A 17695-nucleotide genomic window follows, 5' to 3' on the forward strand; every position below is an offset into this window, starting at 1 on the left:
TTCTCCATAAAATATCAGTGAAATACTTGATATAAAGTGTTACGTACTTCTTGCAGGAGATCGTACCCGGACAGAGTGGGAATGACAGAGACACACCTGACACATTCACCTGATTACACATGTAACACCAAAATTAGACCTTCTATATAAAGAAAAGTTATACTTTACACTGAGAACACATATTTCGTGCACTGGCACATTAGCAGGTTTTTCTGTGGATTCATCTCTTGTAGGTGTCTCCATGATTCCTGCTCAACATCTACTGGGACACATTCACAAAGTAAAAGTTAATACCCGAACAGCGAATAAAAGCTAATTAAAAGCTGGGTGTTATAGTAAACACCTCACTGGCCACGAACAGGGAGATTTTTATACCCTTTCAAATTTAACACCAGACTCTGAAATTCCTGCTGTGAATCAAAATGAAGAAAGATTCAGACAGACAGAGAGAGGGAGGACTGGATACAGTATTAACACCACCTCCTGTTGCTCCTCCCTCTGGATTGAGAGTCATAAACCTTTCCTAGGTCCTGTCAGATGCAGAAACAGACCAGAAGGAGTCAAACTAAAATCCTCCCACAGTCTTCACACAGAGGAAAGAAAGGACAGAGGCTTTCTCTGTCTCAGCTGTGGGAAAAACACCTCTGGAAAGCTGTGGAAGTGTTGCTCCCTCTAGTGGAACAAAAAGCACTTCTTCTATCGACACTCCTGCACCTGAAGGCTTACTAGTAGAAACCTAAAAGGTTTAACTATATTTCCACTTTGCACTGTTGCAACATCGTGCATTAGTTAACCATTTAGGACGTGTGCATAACACTGTGAAAGACATTTCAAAATGTGACCTTCTGCGTGTGTTTTTACTGCTGGTGGCTCACGACACAAAAATCAAATGATTTTTAAAATTAAAACAACAAATCTAAGTATTTTAAGGTCAGTTAGGTTTCAACTTAACCTGAACAAAAATCAACCTAAACTTAAAGAAGAGGTTTTCAATGTTTTATGTCTTAAAACAATAGCAAGGTGCCCATATGCAAAATGAAACAGGTTTTACCTGTTCTTACTTTTTCTTTTTAAGAGATCCTGTCCTATTTCAAGTTTAGTTTTATGTGGGGGGCAAAATCTACGAAAATGTATTCAGAGGTTTATCTGAAGCTAATATGAGGCCTCAACAAGTGGATATCTGCCAAAGTTACAATATTTTATTACATGTTATTTTATTATTGGATTACAGTGGCAAATCATGCAGACATGTGAAGGAACAACATGGTGCCACTACTGATACTGGTGGCGCTTAATGTAAACACGTAACAATGTCTGTTTGTTTATTATGTAACCGTCTGCTTGCATTGCACTCATGTCTTTTTTTCCACGATTTGAGTCAATGTTATCAAAGACAACATAAAAACAAGAAGTGGTCCTGCAAGTCTGCAGTGCCTGAGGTCTCCAGTGTACGTGCTTCTTTTTGATACAGACAATAGACCTTTTGGTACAAAAGACTGTATGAGGGCATATGTTGACATCTGGCAAGTGAGTTACATTCCTGCATTTCCAGGTTACACTTCCCTCTGTTAAAAAAGCAGTGCTCACCTCAGTGTTTGCCCTGTACACACTACATTCAGGTCTAATGAAGCGCTGTTATTTGGTGTAAACAGACCCCCTGTAGGAGGAAAAATCAGATGTATGTGGGCAGGGTATGGCTGAGCCGCCACCTGGTCTACTGTCATATCACATGAGCAGGTGTCTAATTCACTTCAGTACTGGCTGCCAGTGGAGTCAGAAAAGTCATGGCTGAGGAGAAGGACCAGCCAGGAGCCACCTTTGACGACCAGCCACTACCTGATGTCTACCCTGAACCACATACAGAGAACAGTGCTGTTCTGAATGGAGAAGCAGAGGAGGACACCTCTGCTGTGACCACAGAGGAAAGCACCAAAGATCAGTCAGTAAAAAGCAGCCCGAACCTGCTGGAGATGCTGAAGGCAGCAGAGAGCAGGCGGGCACTTCAGGATCAGGACATGGCCAAGGCAGAGCCATCTGAGACTGAGACAGAAGAGATGGTGACTGAAGGTCGGAAGACTGACATGGTGAGCAAGGACACCTCTACACTTTCTGACTGAGTTTGTCAGGACTGTCTAGATCAAAACATTATATATATAATGCATGCATCTGTAAGTGTTCTCAGCAGGACGCGTGAATCTGCATACACTCAGGCTGTTAATGATTTTAGTGGCAATGTGCAGGTCTCTATGAATGTTTGACCAGCACTCTTACGCACATATTGTACTCATGTTGTCTCTTTGAAAAGACAGAGCAGACTTAAAGGGGTAAAGCCAGCAGTACTACTGTATAAAAGAAAAGTTCAAATGTAAAGCTGTATGTGGCTCCACATGGAGCTTCAGTCTGAATATGAATAAAATCTGTGGGTGTTGAGTCAGGAAGACCTCTGCAGCTCCTTCTCTGCTTAAGGCTATTTTGTATTGTATGATATATTATTGTACTTCCATAGAGTAACAAGTAGAGTAAAGAAGAAAAACTACAACCACAATGTCAAAAAACTGGATCTTTGTGTAAAATGTAAGTATAATACAGAATGCAATGATTGTTTTTCTAAAGACACTCTCACCCTCAACCCATTAAAAAGGCATTTCTGAAAGGTTCAGTTGACAAACCTTGTTTGTGATCGAGCAAAGTTCATCACTTTGCGAAAAAATAGTTTTACAATTACAGTGAATTAAGTAATCAATGTATAATTTAATAAAAGTTTCAGAGAACCTGGAGAAATATCTTTATTTAAGCGGAGAGGCCAAACTAGCATTAAATGTCTGTGACATTTGATCCCTATGGTGGCACTGCATTAAATTTGATATTAATACATTAGCTCAGAAACACTTCAAAACTGTTTCCTGTTTAACACAGTTCCTGGCTGCGTCTACAAATACAAGGTAATACTAATAGGTGAAGTAATACTGGAAAATAAAAGCCAAATATCAACAACATCCAGAAATGCTGCAGACTTCTTGGTGCCCAAACTCATCTGAGATGATGGAAAGTGGAAAAGTGTCCTGTGGTCTGACGAGGCCACATTTCAAATAAGTTTTGGAAACCATGGACCTGTCCTGAGTCCTGTAGGGTTTTCTGTAATCGAGGTTGTACATTTATCATAATGCAGCCAGGTAGCAAACCCCAAGTTTGTAGCACATTTCTGCTAAATTTGACTTTGACCTAAACTCAATCCAAGATTACCCTACTTACATCATTATGACATAAAAAGCTCCAGGATATTACACACATGTTTTGTAGTCTGTTTTTCACACTTTACACGACAGACAGACAGATCAGCATGTGTGAAATAAGTTTTAACAATGACAGTACACAGTCAAGTATACGGCTTAACTGTCCTGTTACACAGAAACCTAAGCTGCTGTCAGTCCTCGCAGCTTTGAAGCTGATCTCTTCTTTCAGTGTTTCACTAACAAACTCTGTCCTGTTCATGTTTGTGCATGTGTCTGTGCACTTTACTGCACATACCTATGTATATCTGTGGTCTCAAATAACGCTCAACTCCTCACCTGTTCTTCAATATTTTCCCAGAGTTTCCCTCTGTAAGCCTCACAAAGGCTCCATTTGTTTCCACTTTCTTCTCCCCACCTGTCACCTGCGCCTGTTGGGCGAGGGTGTGGCATAAAGCGTCACTGTATAATCAGCCTTCAGCTCTGCAGAGTTACTGTGGTCAGTGCACTCTGCCAGCATGAAGAAAGTTTACAGTCTAGTGAACATAACTAAAGCGAAGGACCAGGAGGCAGTGCAATCTATCTGCATCAAGGTATTATTGATTTTGTTTTGGAAGTGCAGTTACCCTTGGGAACAGTTTTTGAGTTTTCGTTTTAGAGGGCAGGTCTTCATGTTGAATTAGGTAGAGGTAAGCATAAAATTGTTTTTTTTAATAACTACAACAAAGAATTGTGTTGAGTTTTATTGATTTCAAGGGCAGAGAATAAGTCTTAACAAAGGTAAATAGAAATTCATGCTACAGATCAATGCACAAACTGTTTTCTGAGGAGATATTTTTTTAGACACGACCACTTTAATTAAGATAATTGTTGCATTTAATTGTGTTTTCACAGCAGCTTATTTTCTGAACTCTGTAAGAGACAGTTTGAGTTAACGTTCATACTGCTCTAAGTCACAGTTTAATGTGTTAAAGATTAAGTAGCTGCTTGAGCAAGCGTGTCTTCTATTAAGAGGATTGTATTCAAGTGATCATTCAACAAAACAAATCTAGAGTTAAACGTTAGTCCAGACTGTCACCGCAGGCACCGCTACTTGAAAATGTTGTCAATGTAATGTCAACATTAACTTTCATCAATTTGTCTTAAATTGAGGATTTTATGATATTTAAGATTTTACTTGAACTAAGGAGACTTAAAACCTTTATCAACCAATCAAAATGGAGCATGTTGGCATTATAAATCAGGAGACTATGAGTGAAACTGAATATGATGAATGTATGTAAAATACGTTGTAAAAAAAGTGGCATGATAAAGTGTGCTGCTATCTTTTTAGTTTATTTGTTGCCTTTTTGGATACAGGGGACATAGAGAGGAGCTTCATGCCTCTTTGTGACATCATACAATATAAAAAAAGAAAAAAGCATAGTGCTCAGACATTCTCATTACAATAATTCGAGGATCTCAGGTTTAAATGCTCCTAACGAGGATTTGAGGGCTCAGTTTGATTAGCAGCATCGCTTGAAAGACGCCTCTGTTAATCCTAATTGATAATCAAGCCTTTCCCTAATTCAGCTGTAATGAATGTCATTAGTTATGAGCAGAAGACAGTTCAGTGTGGAGACTTTTATGATAGTACCATGAAAACAGCTTTAATGTATCACCACATGCTGCTATCTGATATATTGTTTTCTGTAACTGTTTTATGTTGACTGAAATGTTGTTTTTATAACGTGCTGTTGCCAGTCTTGCACTCTCATGAAGAAGATTGAACGCTAAATAAAATAAAATTCTTACATTGTTAGCATGCAGTAGGACTAAGGTCTCTGTATAACTGTATATATATATTGCAATAACTCTTCTACTTTACTGTGAAGCAGTTACTGAGGCAAATTGCTGAATTATTTCTAAAATACCTAAAAATGTCAGGTAACGTATGTAATGTACTACATCTCATATTCATCTTGTTATCATTATATTGTGTTTGTCCATATTTTGTAACCCTGAATCAATTTGTTAATCTAAAACTGTTTTCCTGGATTCTTCAGAGCACTTTTTTTATCTGAATGATCATCAACTTGATGTCTTTAATGCTGATGAAGGACTTGTGATAATAGAGCTCTCAGTACAGCAGAAGAGAACAGCATCTTCATCTTATTGCATGCTTTAACTCCAGGGAATATGTGCTGTACTTACACAGATCGTTCTGTGTAGCATCTATGATGAAATTATGCATAACTTTAATCCTTAATATAATTTGAATGGGTGAGTTATATAACTCAGTACATTAGCTATAGAAACCAAAAATGTCTGTGCACGTCCCTGCTTGCAGTACACTGTACCTCCCTATGGAAACTCAGCAGAGCTGCACACTAAACTGCAGCTCTAAATCTCCAAATACTCAGTGCTTATGTTTATTGTTTGGTGGTGGGGGATAGTGTAGGGGTGTGTCTGGGTTCTTTGGCGTTTGCCCACGTGGGTAAGAAAAAAAACAAAAGCAGTAATAAAAACACAAGATTGTAGTAGGAGGGAGTAGTAAGCCTTCAGATAAGCTTGCAGGGGTGTTTTTTTTATTTTTTTTATCTGGACTTGAAGCTCAGGGCTCAGGCAGCAGAGGTAGGCCAGCAGCCAGGGAGCAGACATGGCCAAGTGGGATTCCTGTGGCAGCAACACAGCCTTCAAAGAGCCACACTGGATGGTGAGACAGCAGCAGATACAGGGATGAGGAGAAAAGGAGGAGATCTGTGGTAGTGACAGACTGTGAAGGGTGGTGCTTATATGCAGTTCTGGCTGTTATTGGAAGTTGATGTGACCTGCAGTGAAGCAACAATAAATATACTTGGTGCTTTTCTCCTTCTGACTCTATATTTTGTCTTGTTGTGTCTCTTTCTGGTTTCACAGCAAATTCAGCTCACTGACCAGAAGCAGGAATTCAACAAACATCCCACCAAGACCGGTCGTCGCTCTCTGTCTCACTCCATTTCACAGTCGTCTACAGACAGCCACAGTTCAGGTATGGAAACGTGACAACATGCACGCATACGCTCAGTCTGATCACATGTCTTTAAATATATAAACTGAGCTGGTTCTGATCCTAGCAGCACGAGAACTACAGGACACAAGGATTAGCCTCGGTGCTCTCTCCCTCAGCTGAACCTTAATTAAAAGGAAAAGTCTAAGTCTCTTTAATTTGGTCCTAATCGGCTCTGTAAGCCTTTCACAAATATGTCAATCACTGCCAGAGTTTGGACAGACTTCAAAGGCTCAGAGAAAAGACTCACCTAGCTAGAGTCTGATTCCTGAAACAAGAATTAAGGCTGGAAAATCAAAGCCAGTTCATAACGTTTATGCTTTTCCAACTAATCATATGTCCGTGTGTTACTCTGTTTTACTTTAACTGTGTTTGCTTTTGGACATTACATCATATCACCCAGTGACAGACGCAGACTGTTTGAGTGACAAAAATAATAAAAAACGATGCATTTATGGCGAAACAGTTACAAACTCGGGATAAGATTAAATTTGTTATGTCATGTGAGTATAATTTTGCACCTCTGTAATAAAACATTTATTACAGAAAAAACACATGTGGTAGCATCAGTGAGGATGCGCTGTATATTGAGGAGTCATGGTTAGGGTTTGCAGCCTAGAGGTCACTGTCTGTATGTGGTTTTCTCCACTGGAAGGCAGCAGTAAAGAGGACTTAACTCCATTTTCTCTGCTGGAAAGGCACCTTGAAGGACACTTTACTGTGTTTACTCCACTGGCAGGACATCCTAGAGGGCACTTAACCATGTTTTTGCCAGTGGATGGGCACCCTAGAGGGCATTTCACAAGATTATCTCCACTGAAAGATTATCTTAGAGGGCACTTGATTGCATTTTCTCCACCGGAAGAACACCCTGGAGGGCCCTTTATCTAATTTTATCTATCACAGTGGCATCCAAGGCGGCACTTTTGCTGCATTTTTTCTCCAGTCATATCAGCTGATTGTTTTTATTCACAATGCCTAATTTCTCTATTGCAGTGGGCAGTGACAGCTCCGAGGATGGGTCTTCTCCGAGAGACAAGCTTCAGAAGACCTCGAAGGGCTTTTCGGACTTCTGCATCAAAAACATCCAACAGGCAGAATTTGGACGTAGAGCAATAGAAATTGCACAGCAAGGTGAAGACAGTGAAGAGTTTGTAACCATTTATGAAAATGCATAATTCATATACTGTAGCACCCATCCATAAATATTAAGTGTGAAATTATGTGTGAAATTATGATTGATTGGCCGCTGTCTGTGATATTTAGAAATGCCAGCGCTGATGGCCCTGAGGAAAAGAGCGAGTGGAGAGAAACCTCTGGCTGGAGCCAAAGTGATGGGCTGCACACACATCACTGCACAGACAGCGGTCAGTTCTCAGATCTACTGTGGTTGTGGTTGATTATAAAAAGACAGACAGAGGGTAAAGGTGCTGTCTTTGCAGGTGCTGATCGAGACACTGTGTGTGTTGGGGGCTCAGTGTCGCTGGGCAGCCTGTAACATCTTCTCCACCCAGAATGCCATAGCTGCTGCTCTGGCTGAACGCGGTATGACCGTCTCTGCCTGACTCATCTGGTATTTATGGTTCCTTACTTTTAATCATTTAATCACCTGCTCTTTTTTCAGGCATCCCAGTGTTTGCATGGAGAGGAGAATCAGAGGATGACTTCTGGTGGTGTATCGACCGATGCATCAGTGCTGAGACCTGGCAGCCCAACATGGTACTGTGATCAAACTGAGATGTAACTACTAATGAAATAATGTCCACACATCATATAAATGATTTTTTTTATGAGCTTTTCTATAACAAATTACAAAAAAAAAGGAAAAAAAGATAGAACATATGTAAACAATAACAGGCAGTTGTACAAAATAAAAGACATTGTGATGTGCTATAAAAACAAAGATATTCAGAATAATAAATAAACCTGACTTACTTCATATTGGAGATACATTGAGGAGGGTGGGGGGTTAAAGCTTAGCTTAAATATACTCGATAAATGGTTTCCAAATTCAATCAAAGAATTCAGCCTCAATTTCTCTAGCTTAAGATGTTGCAACACCTCCCTCAGCCACTGAGTCCAGCTCGGTGTAAGAAGAGTTAGTCTCTGTGTTAGTAAAGTGACACATTTTGTCACCTTGAGTTTAATTCCAGTGAGATTATTGTTGTTGTCTCCTGCTACACCAAAAATGACTACCATAGGATCTAGCTCAATCACCATTTTGAAAACATTCAAGAGTGTTCCAAAAATTGAACTCCAATCAGTGGATAGTTTAGGAGATTGTGCCAATTGTGTGCTGGAGAGGCACCTGGGAACATTTTAGAGAGTCTAACTTTAGAGAAATGTGGTGCAGCACCCTGAACTCATTGCACCGATTGAATGTATGGGCCTCCTCTAGGGCTTTTCTCCAACGTTCATACAGTTGTTTTTTGATTTATTTCTGTCTCTGAATTTAACAACCATTACTAATTATTGCATCATTGGAGAGTTGAGCTTGTTTTTTTTTTACCCAATCTTGTCAGATTCTGGATGATGGAGGCGACCTTACCCACTGGATCTATAAGAAGCACCAGAGTCTGTTCAAGAAGCTGAAAGGCATCGTAGAGGAAAGTGTTACAGGCATCTATCGGTTAGTTTTTACACACAACTTTAATGATGTTTATACAAGTTCACAAAGTCATTATCCAGCTCAGGCATCCTCTGTTGCAGATTATACCAACTGTCGAAGGCAGGCAGGCTGTGTGTCCCAGCCATGAATGTTAATGACTCGGTGACCAAGCAGAAATTTGACAACCTTTACTGCTGCAAGGAGTCCATACTGGATGGGTAATTAACAATGTTATGAGCGTGACAGGTTAAAATCACTGCTGGTACAGTACAGCCTGACTGTGTTGACCTCTTCTTTCAGGTTGAAGCGAACCACTGACATCATGTTTGGAGGAAAACAGGTGGTGGTGTGTGGATACGGTGAGGTCAGTAAAAGAAATTTAGTGCTGACATGCACGTGAAGTATTTCATTTAGGCCAGTACTTCTCAAATATTTTACACCGTGTAAAACCTCAGAAAATATTAGTACCACCATCATGACAGACGTTAAAATATAGTCAACCCTGTTCAGCTACAGACAGTTACAGACACATAAATCACACAGAAATCCACACTATGTCTGTAGATTTTTCGGTGAAAAACGCCATGACAGTAATATACCGTAAAATATGCCATGTAGTGTGACTGTGTTTTCCTGTATACAGTAAAACAAAGTATAGTTCAAAACCTTTATGTATACACCTGCTTTACAGAATAAAACAGTATTTTATATTAGAAAATGTTAATTATACAGTAAAACACTGTAATATTTAATGGCATATTTTACAGCCATTTACTGTCATGGTTTGGCCGTTTTTCACCGTGAAAATCTACAAATCTATTTTAAAATATGGAATAAAACACCAACCCTATATGTACAGTAGTAATATCATTTTACTGTAATAATAGAAGAGGTTATACCGTATTTATTATGGTAAAATTCTGGCACCCACAACACTACAACCACATCTCTACCTACAACGTAGAGCACAGCTCTCTATTTAAAATTACATTCAGCGTAGTATTTTGATAGTATTATATGTTTTTAATATTAATATATTTCAGAGATTACTCCAGCACCACAAGGAGGTTGCGTACCACCAGTGGTCCTCTCACCATAGATTGAGAACCAGTGATCTAGACAACTCGACTAACCTCTTTCCTCTGTTCTGGTAGGTTGGAAAAGGCTGCTGTTCTGCCCTGAAAGCATTGGGTGCTGTCATATACGTCACAGAAGTGGATCCTATCTGTGCCCTGCAGGCCTGGTATGAATGGAGGAAGCTTTTCTCAGCTTCATTCTTTTAATGACAACATCATGAAATCTCCTTTTCTCTCCTCCTCTTAGCATGGACGGCTTCAGAGTGGTTAAACTGAATGAAGTGATCAGACAGGTAGACATGGTCATCACTTGCACAGGTAGGTAATATTAGCTCTTATTAAGAATGTCAATATAATCATATCAAATCAAAACAAATCAATTTTATTTGTATAGCCCAAAGTCACAAAGTACATTTGCCTTGGAGGGCTTTACAATCTTTACAGGGAGTGACACCCTCTGTCCTTAGACCCTCAGTTCGAGTGAGGAAAACTTGCCCACAAAAAAGCCTTTTAAAAGGAAAAAGGGTGGAAGAAACCTCAGGAAGAGCCACAGATGAGGGATCCCTCTCCCAGGACGGACAGACGTGCAATAGATGTCACGTGTACTGGACAAATCAACACAAACATATTGTACAATTACAATGACTGATAGAATGACAATGAATTACATTGAATGATAAAATGATTACAGCAGTACAGTCCCCCGGCAGTCTAGTCCTATGGCAGCATAACTAAGGGATGACCTGAGCCAGCCCTAACTATAAGCTCTATCAAAAAGGAAAGTCCTAAGTGTAGTCTTAAAAATGTTGACTGTGTAAAAGCTCTGGCTCCCAATCTACTTTTGGAGACTATAAGAACCACAAGGAACCCTGAGAGCGCAGTGTTCTAGAGGGGTAGTAAGGTACTATGAGCTCTTTTAGATATGATGGTGCCTGACCATGAAGAGCTTTGTATGTAAGGAGAAGATTATTAAATTATATTCTTGATTTAACAGGTAGCCAATGCAAGGAAGCCAAAATGGGAGAGATGTGATCTCTGATCTTGCAGCAGCATAGTGAATTAGCTGCAAAGTCCTAAGAAACTTATTGGAGCAGCCTGATAACAAAGAGTTACAATAGTCCAGCCTAGAAGTAACAAATGCTAGTTTTTCTGCATCCACTTGAGACACGATGCGTCTGATTTTAGCGATGTTATGTAAGTGGAAGAGTGCAGTCCTCGAAGTTTGGTTTATGTGGACGTTAAAGGACAAATCCTGATCAGAAACAACTCCAAGATTCTTTACAGTGGAGCTGGAGGCCAGGTTGATCCCGTCTAAAGTAACTAAGTCTCTAGAAAGAGAGTTTCTGAGGTGTTTGGGTCCAATTACAAGAACTTCAGTTTTGTCTGAATTTAACATCAGCAAATTTGTAGGTCATCCAACTTTTTTTATCCTTAAGGCATGCTTGGAGTTTAGTTAACTGATTGGTTTCATCAGGCTTGATCGATAAATATAACTGGGTGTCGTCAGCATAAGAATGAAAATTAATGGAGTGATTCCAAATCATGTTCCCTAAAGGAAGCATATATAAACTGAATAGAAGTGGTCCTAGTAAAGAACCTTGTAGGACTCCGTGACAAACTTTGGTATGCATGGAGGATTCATTATTGACGTGAACAAACTGAGATCTATCTAAGAAATCCAACTTAAATCAGCTTAGGGCGGTTCCCTTGATGCCAATTTGATGTTCCAGTCTCTGTAAAACCTACCAGAACAGACATATGACTGATGTTCCAGTCTCTGTAAAACCTACCAGAACAGACATATGACTGTGCTTTATTTCATCTGTGCTTGTCTGCAGGCAACAAAAACGTGGTGGGGAGGGAACATCTGGACCGAATGAAGAACGGCTGCATCATTTGCAACATGGGACACTCCAGCACTGAGATAGAGTTGGTATGAACATACTGTGGTACGTGTTTGTGTGTTCATGTGTATATGTGTGTGTAAAATATGGACTCTTGCTTTTCAGACGAGTCTGCGGACTTCAGAGCTGAGGTGGGAACATGTGAGGCCTCAGGTGGACCATGTTTTCTGGCCTGATGGCAAGAGAATCGTCCTGTTGGCTGAGGTGATGATATTGTTGTTGTTATTACACACAAAGCACCAAGTATGTAATGAACACAAGCCTATTTGTTTTAAAATATAGCCCCACAGTGTGCTCTGAACACGGATGTTGCTGCACATTTTCTTTTTTATTACACAGCCGCTTTCAAAAATACATAAATTGCTTTACATGAAATATTTATTTGAATGGTTACAAGTGAAAATAGCAGCAACCATTTTGAATGCTTACAGTTGGGTTGATATATTGTACCCAGAAGTGCATTTCTATTATACATTTAGATATCATGGCACTTTCTTATAGTAGAAAGAGGTTTGGCAGTGAGAATGAAGCCTTTTTACAGGTCATCATGTTGTCTTTCTATGCACAAGTAAACAGTACTTAAATCAAAATGTGGCCCTGCTCATAAAATGTATTTACTAATCATCTAATCTATCTTTTTTAGGCTTGCGTTAACTAAACAAATTCATCTATAATTAGTATATAGTTGCATCTTAATTTATTTATTAATGTATTATATTTGAATTAAAGGCAGCAGCAACCTACTGCACAGGTTTGAGTATGAAATGGAAAATGTCTATTAAGTTAAAGTCATTGATAGTTGGGATTAAGAACCTAATCTATTCAGAAATAGTCAGCTCCTTGCAGCATGTTGTTTTTATCAGAACTGAGTTTTTAAAACTGTTTCATAGTGTTTTAGCTCAGCCCTGTAGTTACTCATGCACATCTGAGATAAGTTTACCTGATCATCTTTAAAAGATCAGGTGTGCAGCAGAACAAATATAATTATTTGAGATAAAACACTTCTTTAGGTTGTTATCACTGTCACATTACAGTGTGTCATGTCAGTTTTTTTAATGCTCCCTCAGGGTCGTTTGCTGAATCTGAGCTGCTCCACGGTGCCTTCACTTGTCCTCTCCATCACAGCTACAACTCAGGTATAATTATATGTTTTATGTTAATCACTGTAGAGTTTTATTAAGCAAAATACTGAGACTGTCACTCTAATGTATGTCAGGCTCTGGCTCTCATAGAGCTGTACGGCGCTCCAGAGGGACGTTACAAACAGGACGTGTACCTGCTGCCAAAGAAGATGGGCAAGTCCTCAGCTTATATATCCTAAAACAATTAGTATCATATCTTTATATTCAGAAGTGAAAACCCTCTATATGTTTTATAATCTCAGATGAATTTGTGGCCAGTCTTCACTTGGCAACATTTGACGCTCACGTCACAGAGCTTACTGAAGAACAGGCCAAGTACCTGGGCATCAGCAAACATGGACCCTTCAAACCAAACTACTACAGGTGAATACAAGTATGATTTTTATTACACACACACACACAATCAAGTTTTGTATTTAACAGAAATATTTTTCTCAAATAGGTATTAAAGCTGAGAGACAGAGGCTCTTCAGACCTCACAGTCGTGCAGACACGGACGCCCTCTACAGTCTGAATCTTATATTACGGAGCGACAGTGGATGAGGACTTCAAACTTTAGCTCACTGATTTGTCTGTGTTTGTGCAGTTGTTTTATGTGTTGTTGTAAATGTTCACAGTATCCAGAATGAAATCACAGTGAATTCTGATTTTTGATCCTCCGCTTATGGTAATGACAATACAGTTAATGGATTGGTGCAGCAATCATATTTTTAACTGATTACATGTTGAAATCTCAAGTGATTCATTGAATATTTGCTGATTATCAGAGAGAGAGAAAAACATTTTTACATATAAAATAGTTTCATCCTGTTTAAATCAATTTTTTTATTTAAAATTTTATTTTAATGAATGCTCCGACAGTCAATTTAAAATTTTAATAGTGCTTGACAATAAATGTATTGTTTGTTGATCTATGTCAATAATAAGTTGGCACTGTGTTGTTGCTGTTTGGTATCTGATACATTGTTGAGTCAACAGTGGATCATCAACAAAGTAGTGCCAAAAGTTAACATGTTTTATTGAAATTAAAGTTAAATTGTAGTTAAGCACATATAAATAAATAAATAAATATATATACTATATATAGATAGTGGAAATGCGTATAATAGTATATATATATATATATATAGATACACAATAAAAGGTTTTGCTCTTTCTCATTCCCTGAATTTCTTTTCTGTCTCATCATTTTCCATCCATCCATCCCTAAATTAAACTAGAGCATCACTCAAATGTTATTTAGGATAACTTTTGCATTTTCTGAAACATCTTGTTTCAATATCAGCATGATACGTAGGCACGTTCTTTCATGTAGTGCACATATATCCATGCAAATATTTTATGAGGTGGTACACGGGGTAAAAAAAGTTTGAGAAACACTGATCTAGTGGGTTCTGAAAATGGAAAAAATAGGAAGCCATTTTAAGCATGTACCACTGAATTATAGAAAAATGTTTTTATTATCTGTACACACACTTATTGTCTATTGATATCTCCAAAATCTGTACAAACAATTGAATTGTTCTCAAACAAAGCTGGATCTCATCAATACTAATACGAAGACTGCCTCAGTCCTCCACTAGAGGGAGTAGGAGCACTATTGTCTCTGAGGGATACTCGTAAAAGGTGTAATTGTTTATATTTTTGTCATTTAAAAGCTTTCTACCCTGTTGTTAATACATGAATTTGAATATGACATTTTGAATTACCCTAATACTCAAACAGTCGCTTCACATGAAGATAAAGTTTAAAGCTTAATCCAGTGACAGATGGACAGGGGGGTTTGGGTGATGAGGTTGATCCCCATCCACAGAAAACATTTTGATATGTCACAGTGGGAACAGGTGTAAATAATAAAATTACATTTGGCTGAATTCCATTTATCTGCTTTAGTGTTACACTGTCATGGTTTATGGAGACACTGAATTAAACGGAGGATTGAGAGAACATATTTAATGTTGTCTTCTTCACTTTTAGTCTCAGATCTGACTTGATGAAAATCTTGGAATACCAGCAAACAATACTCACTGCTGAAAAAAAAAACATAGTACCACCAACATATAAGATGCAGATGCAACATTTTTATGAGGTTAGTGCACTGACAATACAGTGGTTTACACTATGGTTTTACATTTTTTTCATATTAATTTTATAGAAAGCTTAATACCTAATTTACATTTATTTTATAATCTGCTGCTTTTTATTTTTAAACAGATACATACATGGAGGTTATAATGTTTAATCATTTTATTTTACTCCACTGACTCCCTTCAACTTCTTCAGGCAAGTCAAAATGGCTGCTGTGATAAAGTCCTGATAACACTCCTGACGTGTTATGGAGAATTACACACCCAGACACAGAGCAGGAGCTACTGTAAATAATGCATCTCAGAAATCTGATCCACACACCAACACATGATTATTGTCTCCACAAGGTTTAAGGCTGCAGTGTGTGGAGAGAAAAGGCTGAAGCCGATCATTGTTTTGGTGTCTCCTGCTCTCTAATATTTCTGTTTCATTTAATGATAGTGATCATCATCATCTCAGAGCGTTACATAATCTATCTATTCTAATCCCCTGTAATTTGTTCCTCTTGCCTTTTTAAAAACACACAATATATCTGTCATCTTCTGTCTCACATTGTCTCTGCAAACACTATTAGTCATAGCTATTAATTCCAACTGTATGATAAAGCCCATGTTTTATTTTATATACTTTAAGTCATGCTTGTATTAAAACAAATTAAATTACTTATTATAATCTTATTTAAATAACGTTACACTGGTTCCATGATATTAACTAGCTTGGCATTTGCAAATCAAAACCTATGGCCAGTTTAGCTTCAGTTACAGTTAGCTGGTTGACCCCATGCCTTGCATGTTACACCTTTTCTTTGTATTTTTAGATCATTTATTGTTAGTTAACATCAACCAGCAACTCCTATGGCTGTGAAGTAAAGCCAACATGGAAATGCTAAAAACTGCAGTTCTTCGAGTGTCCAGTTCAAAGCAGAAATGGCCATTTTAATATAGGGGCTAATGGACACTGATTGTTCTGTAACCAGCTTCAAGTAGCTGCTTGAAAACACTGTATCACAACATATAACTAACATTAACCTGCTTTATAGTAATGTTAGCTTGGACTTTGGACTTATTGTTGGACTATTGCAATCAGTGCCGGTTATTTATTGATGTTAGCCGAGCTTAAACGTCACATACTTTGTATTTTGCAGGAAAATTACAGCCCTTACATAAAAATCAGTCCACAGCCTGTTACAGGCAACTGAAATAGTTGCAGAAGGTCTCATTTTTTAAAATGACATTACAATCTGTAAACCCATTAGCAATAGAAAGTCTATCCATCCGTTTCCTTACACTTACAGGGAAACTACCTAAACTGCTAATGGGTTAACTGGGTCATGTCCTGGTGTCCTGGTGGTGGTTAAAACAAAATAATATGTAAAGTGCCATAGTATCTTACATGTTGCACCTTTAATTCAGTTGTAAACTTGCTATTAGTGTTTACAATATCTTTATTTGCTGTATTTACTGAATTAGCTGTCAGAATTAGTTTTGGTTTGGTCTAGATGCTACGTAATTAACTCTGCTCCAAGAAAATCCAGCTGGTCATATGACAATCATTATCTCTTTTACTCGATTGTTGCATCCTGTCTGTCTCTGATCATGAAGTCCTAAAAATACCCCCCTGTCCCTGGATTAGTGTAATCCAGAGTCTCCCTGTATGTGTGTGTACCAAGGCATGGCCTGGTTAAAGGTCCTTACTGAACTGTACACTGTGTTTTTGTTGTGGCAGTGAACTAAAGGTGAGTCAACACTACTCTACCTCCTTCCTCTTTGTGATAAACTCTCTAACTATTATATTTTTATCCTTTTGCCTCTAAACGTCTCAATCCCTGACTCTTGTCTCACCACCAAATCATCATTGTCGACCAATAAATCAGCAGTGTCTGAACCTAATTTAGGCATGAATCCTTAATAAATCAGACTCACCATGCTGAAATTAGAGTAATGTAACAGACACGCAGCGTATTGATGTACAGTTCAGACAATAGTAATTAAACAGCCATTAGTGCGAGAGATTAATGAGGAGATCCATTGACTTCCACTCATTCTCCTGTATTACCAGTATCTTATAGTCAGAGGGGGATGTGTGTGTATGTGTGTGTATGTGTGTGTGTGTGTGTGTGTGTGTGTGTGTGTGTGTATCGTGTTCATAATCCATTGGTTTGGGATGCATCTGAGAACAGATGGCCTGTGCAGCCTATACGCTGTCGGACCTGTGCACTCAGTTTAAAGGCAGTTTGAGCAACCAGGACACTGTGTGTGTGTGTGTGTGTGTGTGTGTGTGTGTGTGTGTGTGTGTGTGTGTGTGTGTGTGTGTGTGTGTGTGTGTGTGTGTGTGTATCGTGTTCATAATCCATTGGTTTGGGATGCATCTGAGAATAACAGATGGCCTGTGCAGCCTATACGCTGTCGGACCTGTGCACTCAGTTTAAAGGCAGTTTGAGCAACCAGGACACTGTGTGTGTGTGTGTGTGTGTGTGTGTGTGTGTGTGTGTGTGTGTGTGTGTGTGTGTGTGTGCATGTGTGTGTGTGTGTGTCCTTGCTGCCTCGCTGTTAAGGATTCTCCCTAAAGAGCTTTGATGCCTTCACTGCATCACTACATGGTCTAATCACTCGTACCAGC

At 38.7% G+C, this 17695-nt stretch overlaps 1 protein-coding gene across 4 annotated transcripts; it reads left to right on the forward strand.

Annotated features, from left to right (window-relative positions):
• Positions 1-1740: 1740 nt before the first annotated feature.
• LOC104940442 (S-adenosylhomocysteine hydrolase-like protein 1) lies at positions 1741-13758 on the forward strand. Of its 4 annotated transcripts, none has more exons than XM_010757049.3 (17): positions 1741-2084; positions 6129-6240; positions 7255-7392; positions 7525-7625; positions 7701-7803; positions 7883-7977; positions 8781-8887; positions 8968-9084; positions 9167-9230; positions 10021-10109; positions 10190-10260; positions 11781-11875; positions 11952-12050; positions 12914-12982; positions 13063-13141; positions 13231-13351; positions 13431-13758. In XM_010757049.3, exons 1-17 carry the CDS (start codon positions 1785-1787, stop codon positions 13435-13437), a joined length of 1767 nt encoding a protein of 588 aa, XP_010755351.3. In that variant the 5' UTR covers positions 1741-1784; the 3' UTR covers positions 13438-13758. The 4 variants fall into 4 exon arrangements, with proteins under 4 accessions (XP_010755351.3, XP_010755352.3, XP_019129173.1 ...); XM_019273628.2 differs by lacking the exon at positions 1741-2084 and adding an exon at positions 3740-3823; XM_019273629.2 differs by lacking the exon at positions 1741-2084 and adding an exon at positions 5816-5925.
• The last annotated feature ends 3937 nt before the right edge of the window (positions 13759-17695 follow it).

The sequence above is a fragment of the Larimichthys crocea genome, chromosome XXI (genome assembly GCF_000972845.2).
Source record: "Larimichthys crocea isolate SSNF chromosome XXI, L_crocea_2.0, whole genome shotgun sequence".
NCBI lineage: Eukaryota > Metazoa > Chordata > Actinopteri > Sciaenidae > Larimichthys > Larimichthys crocea.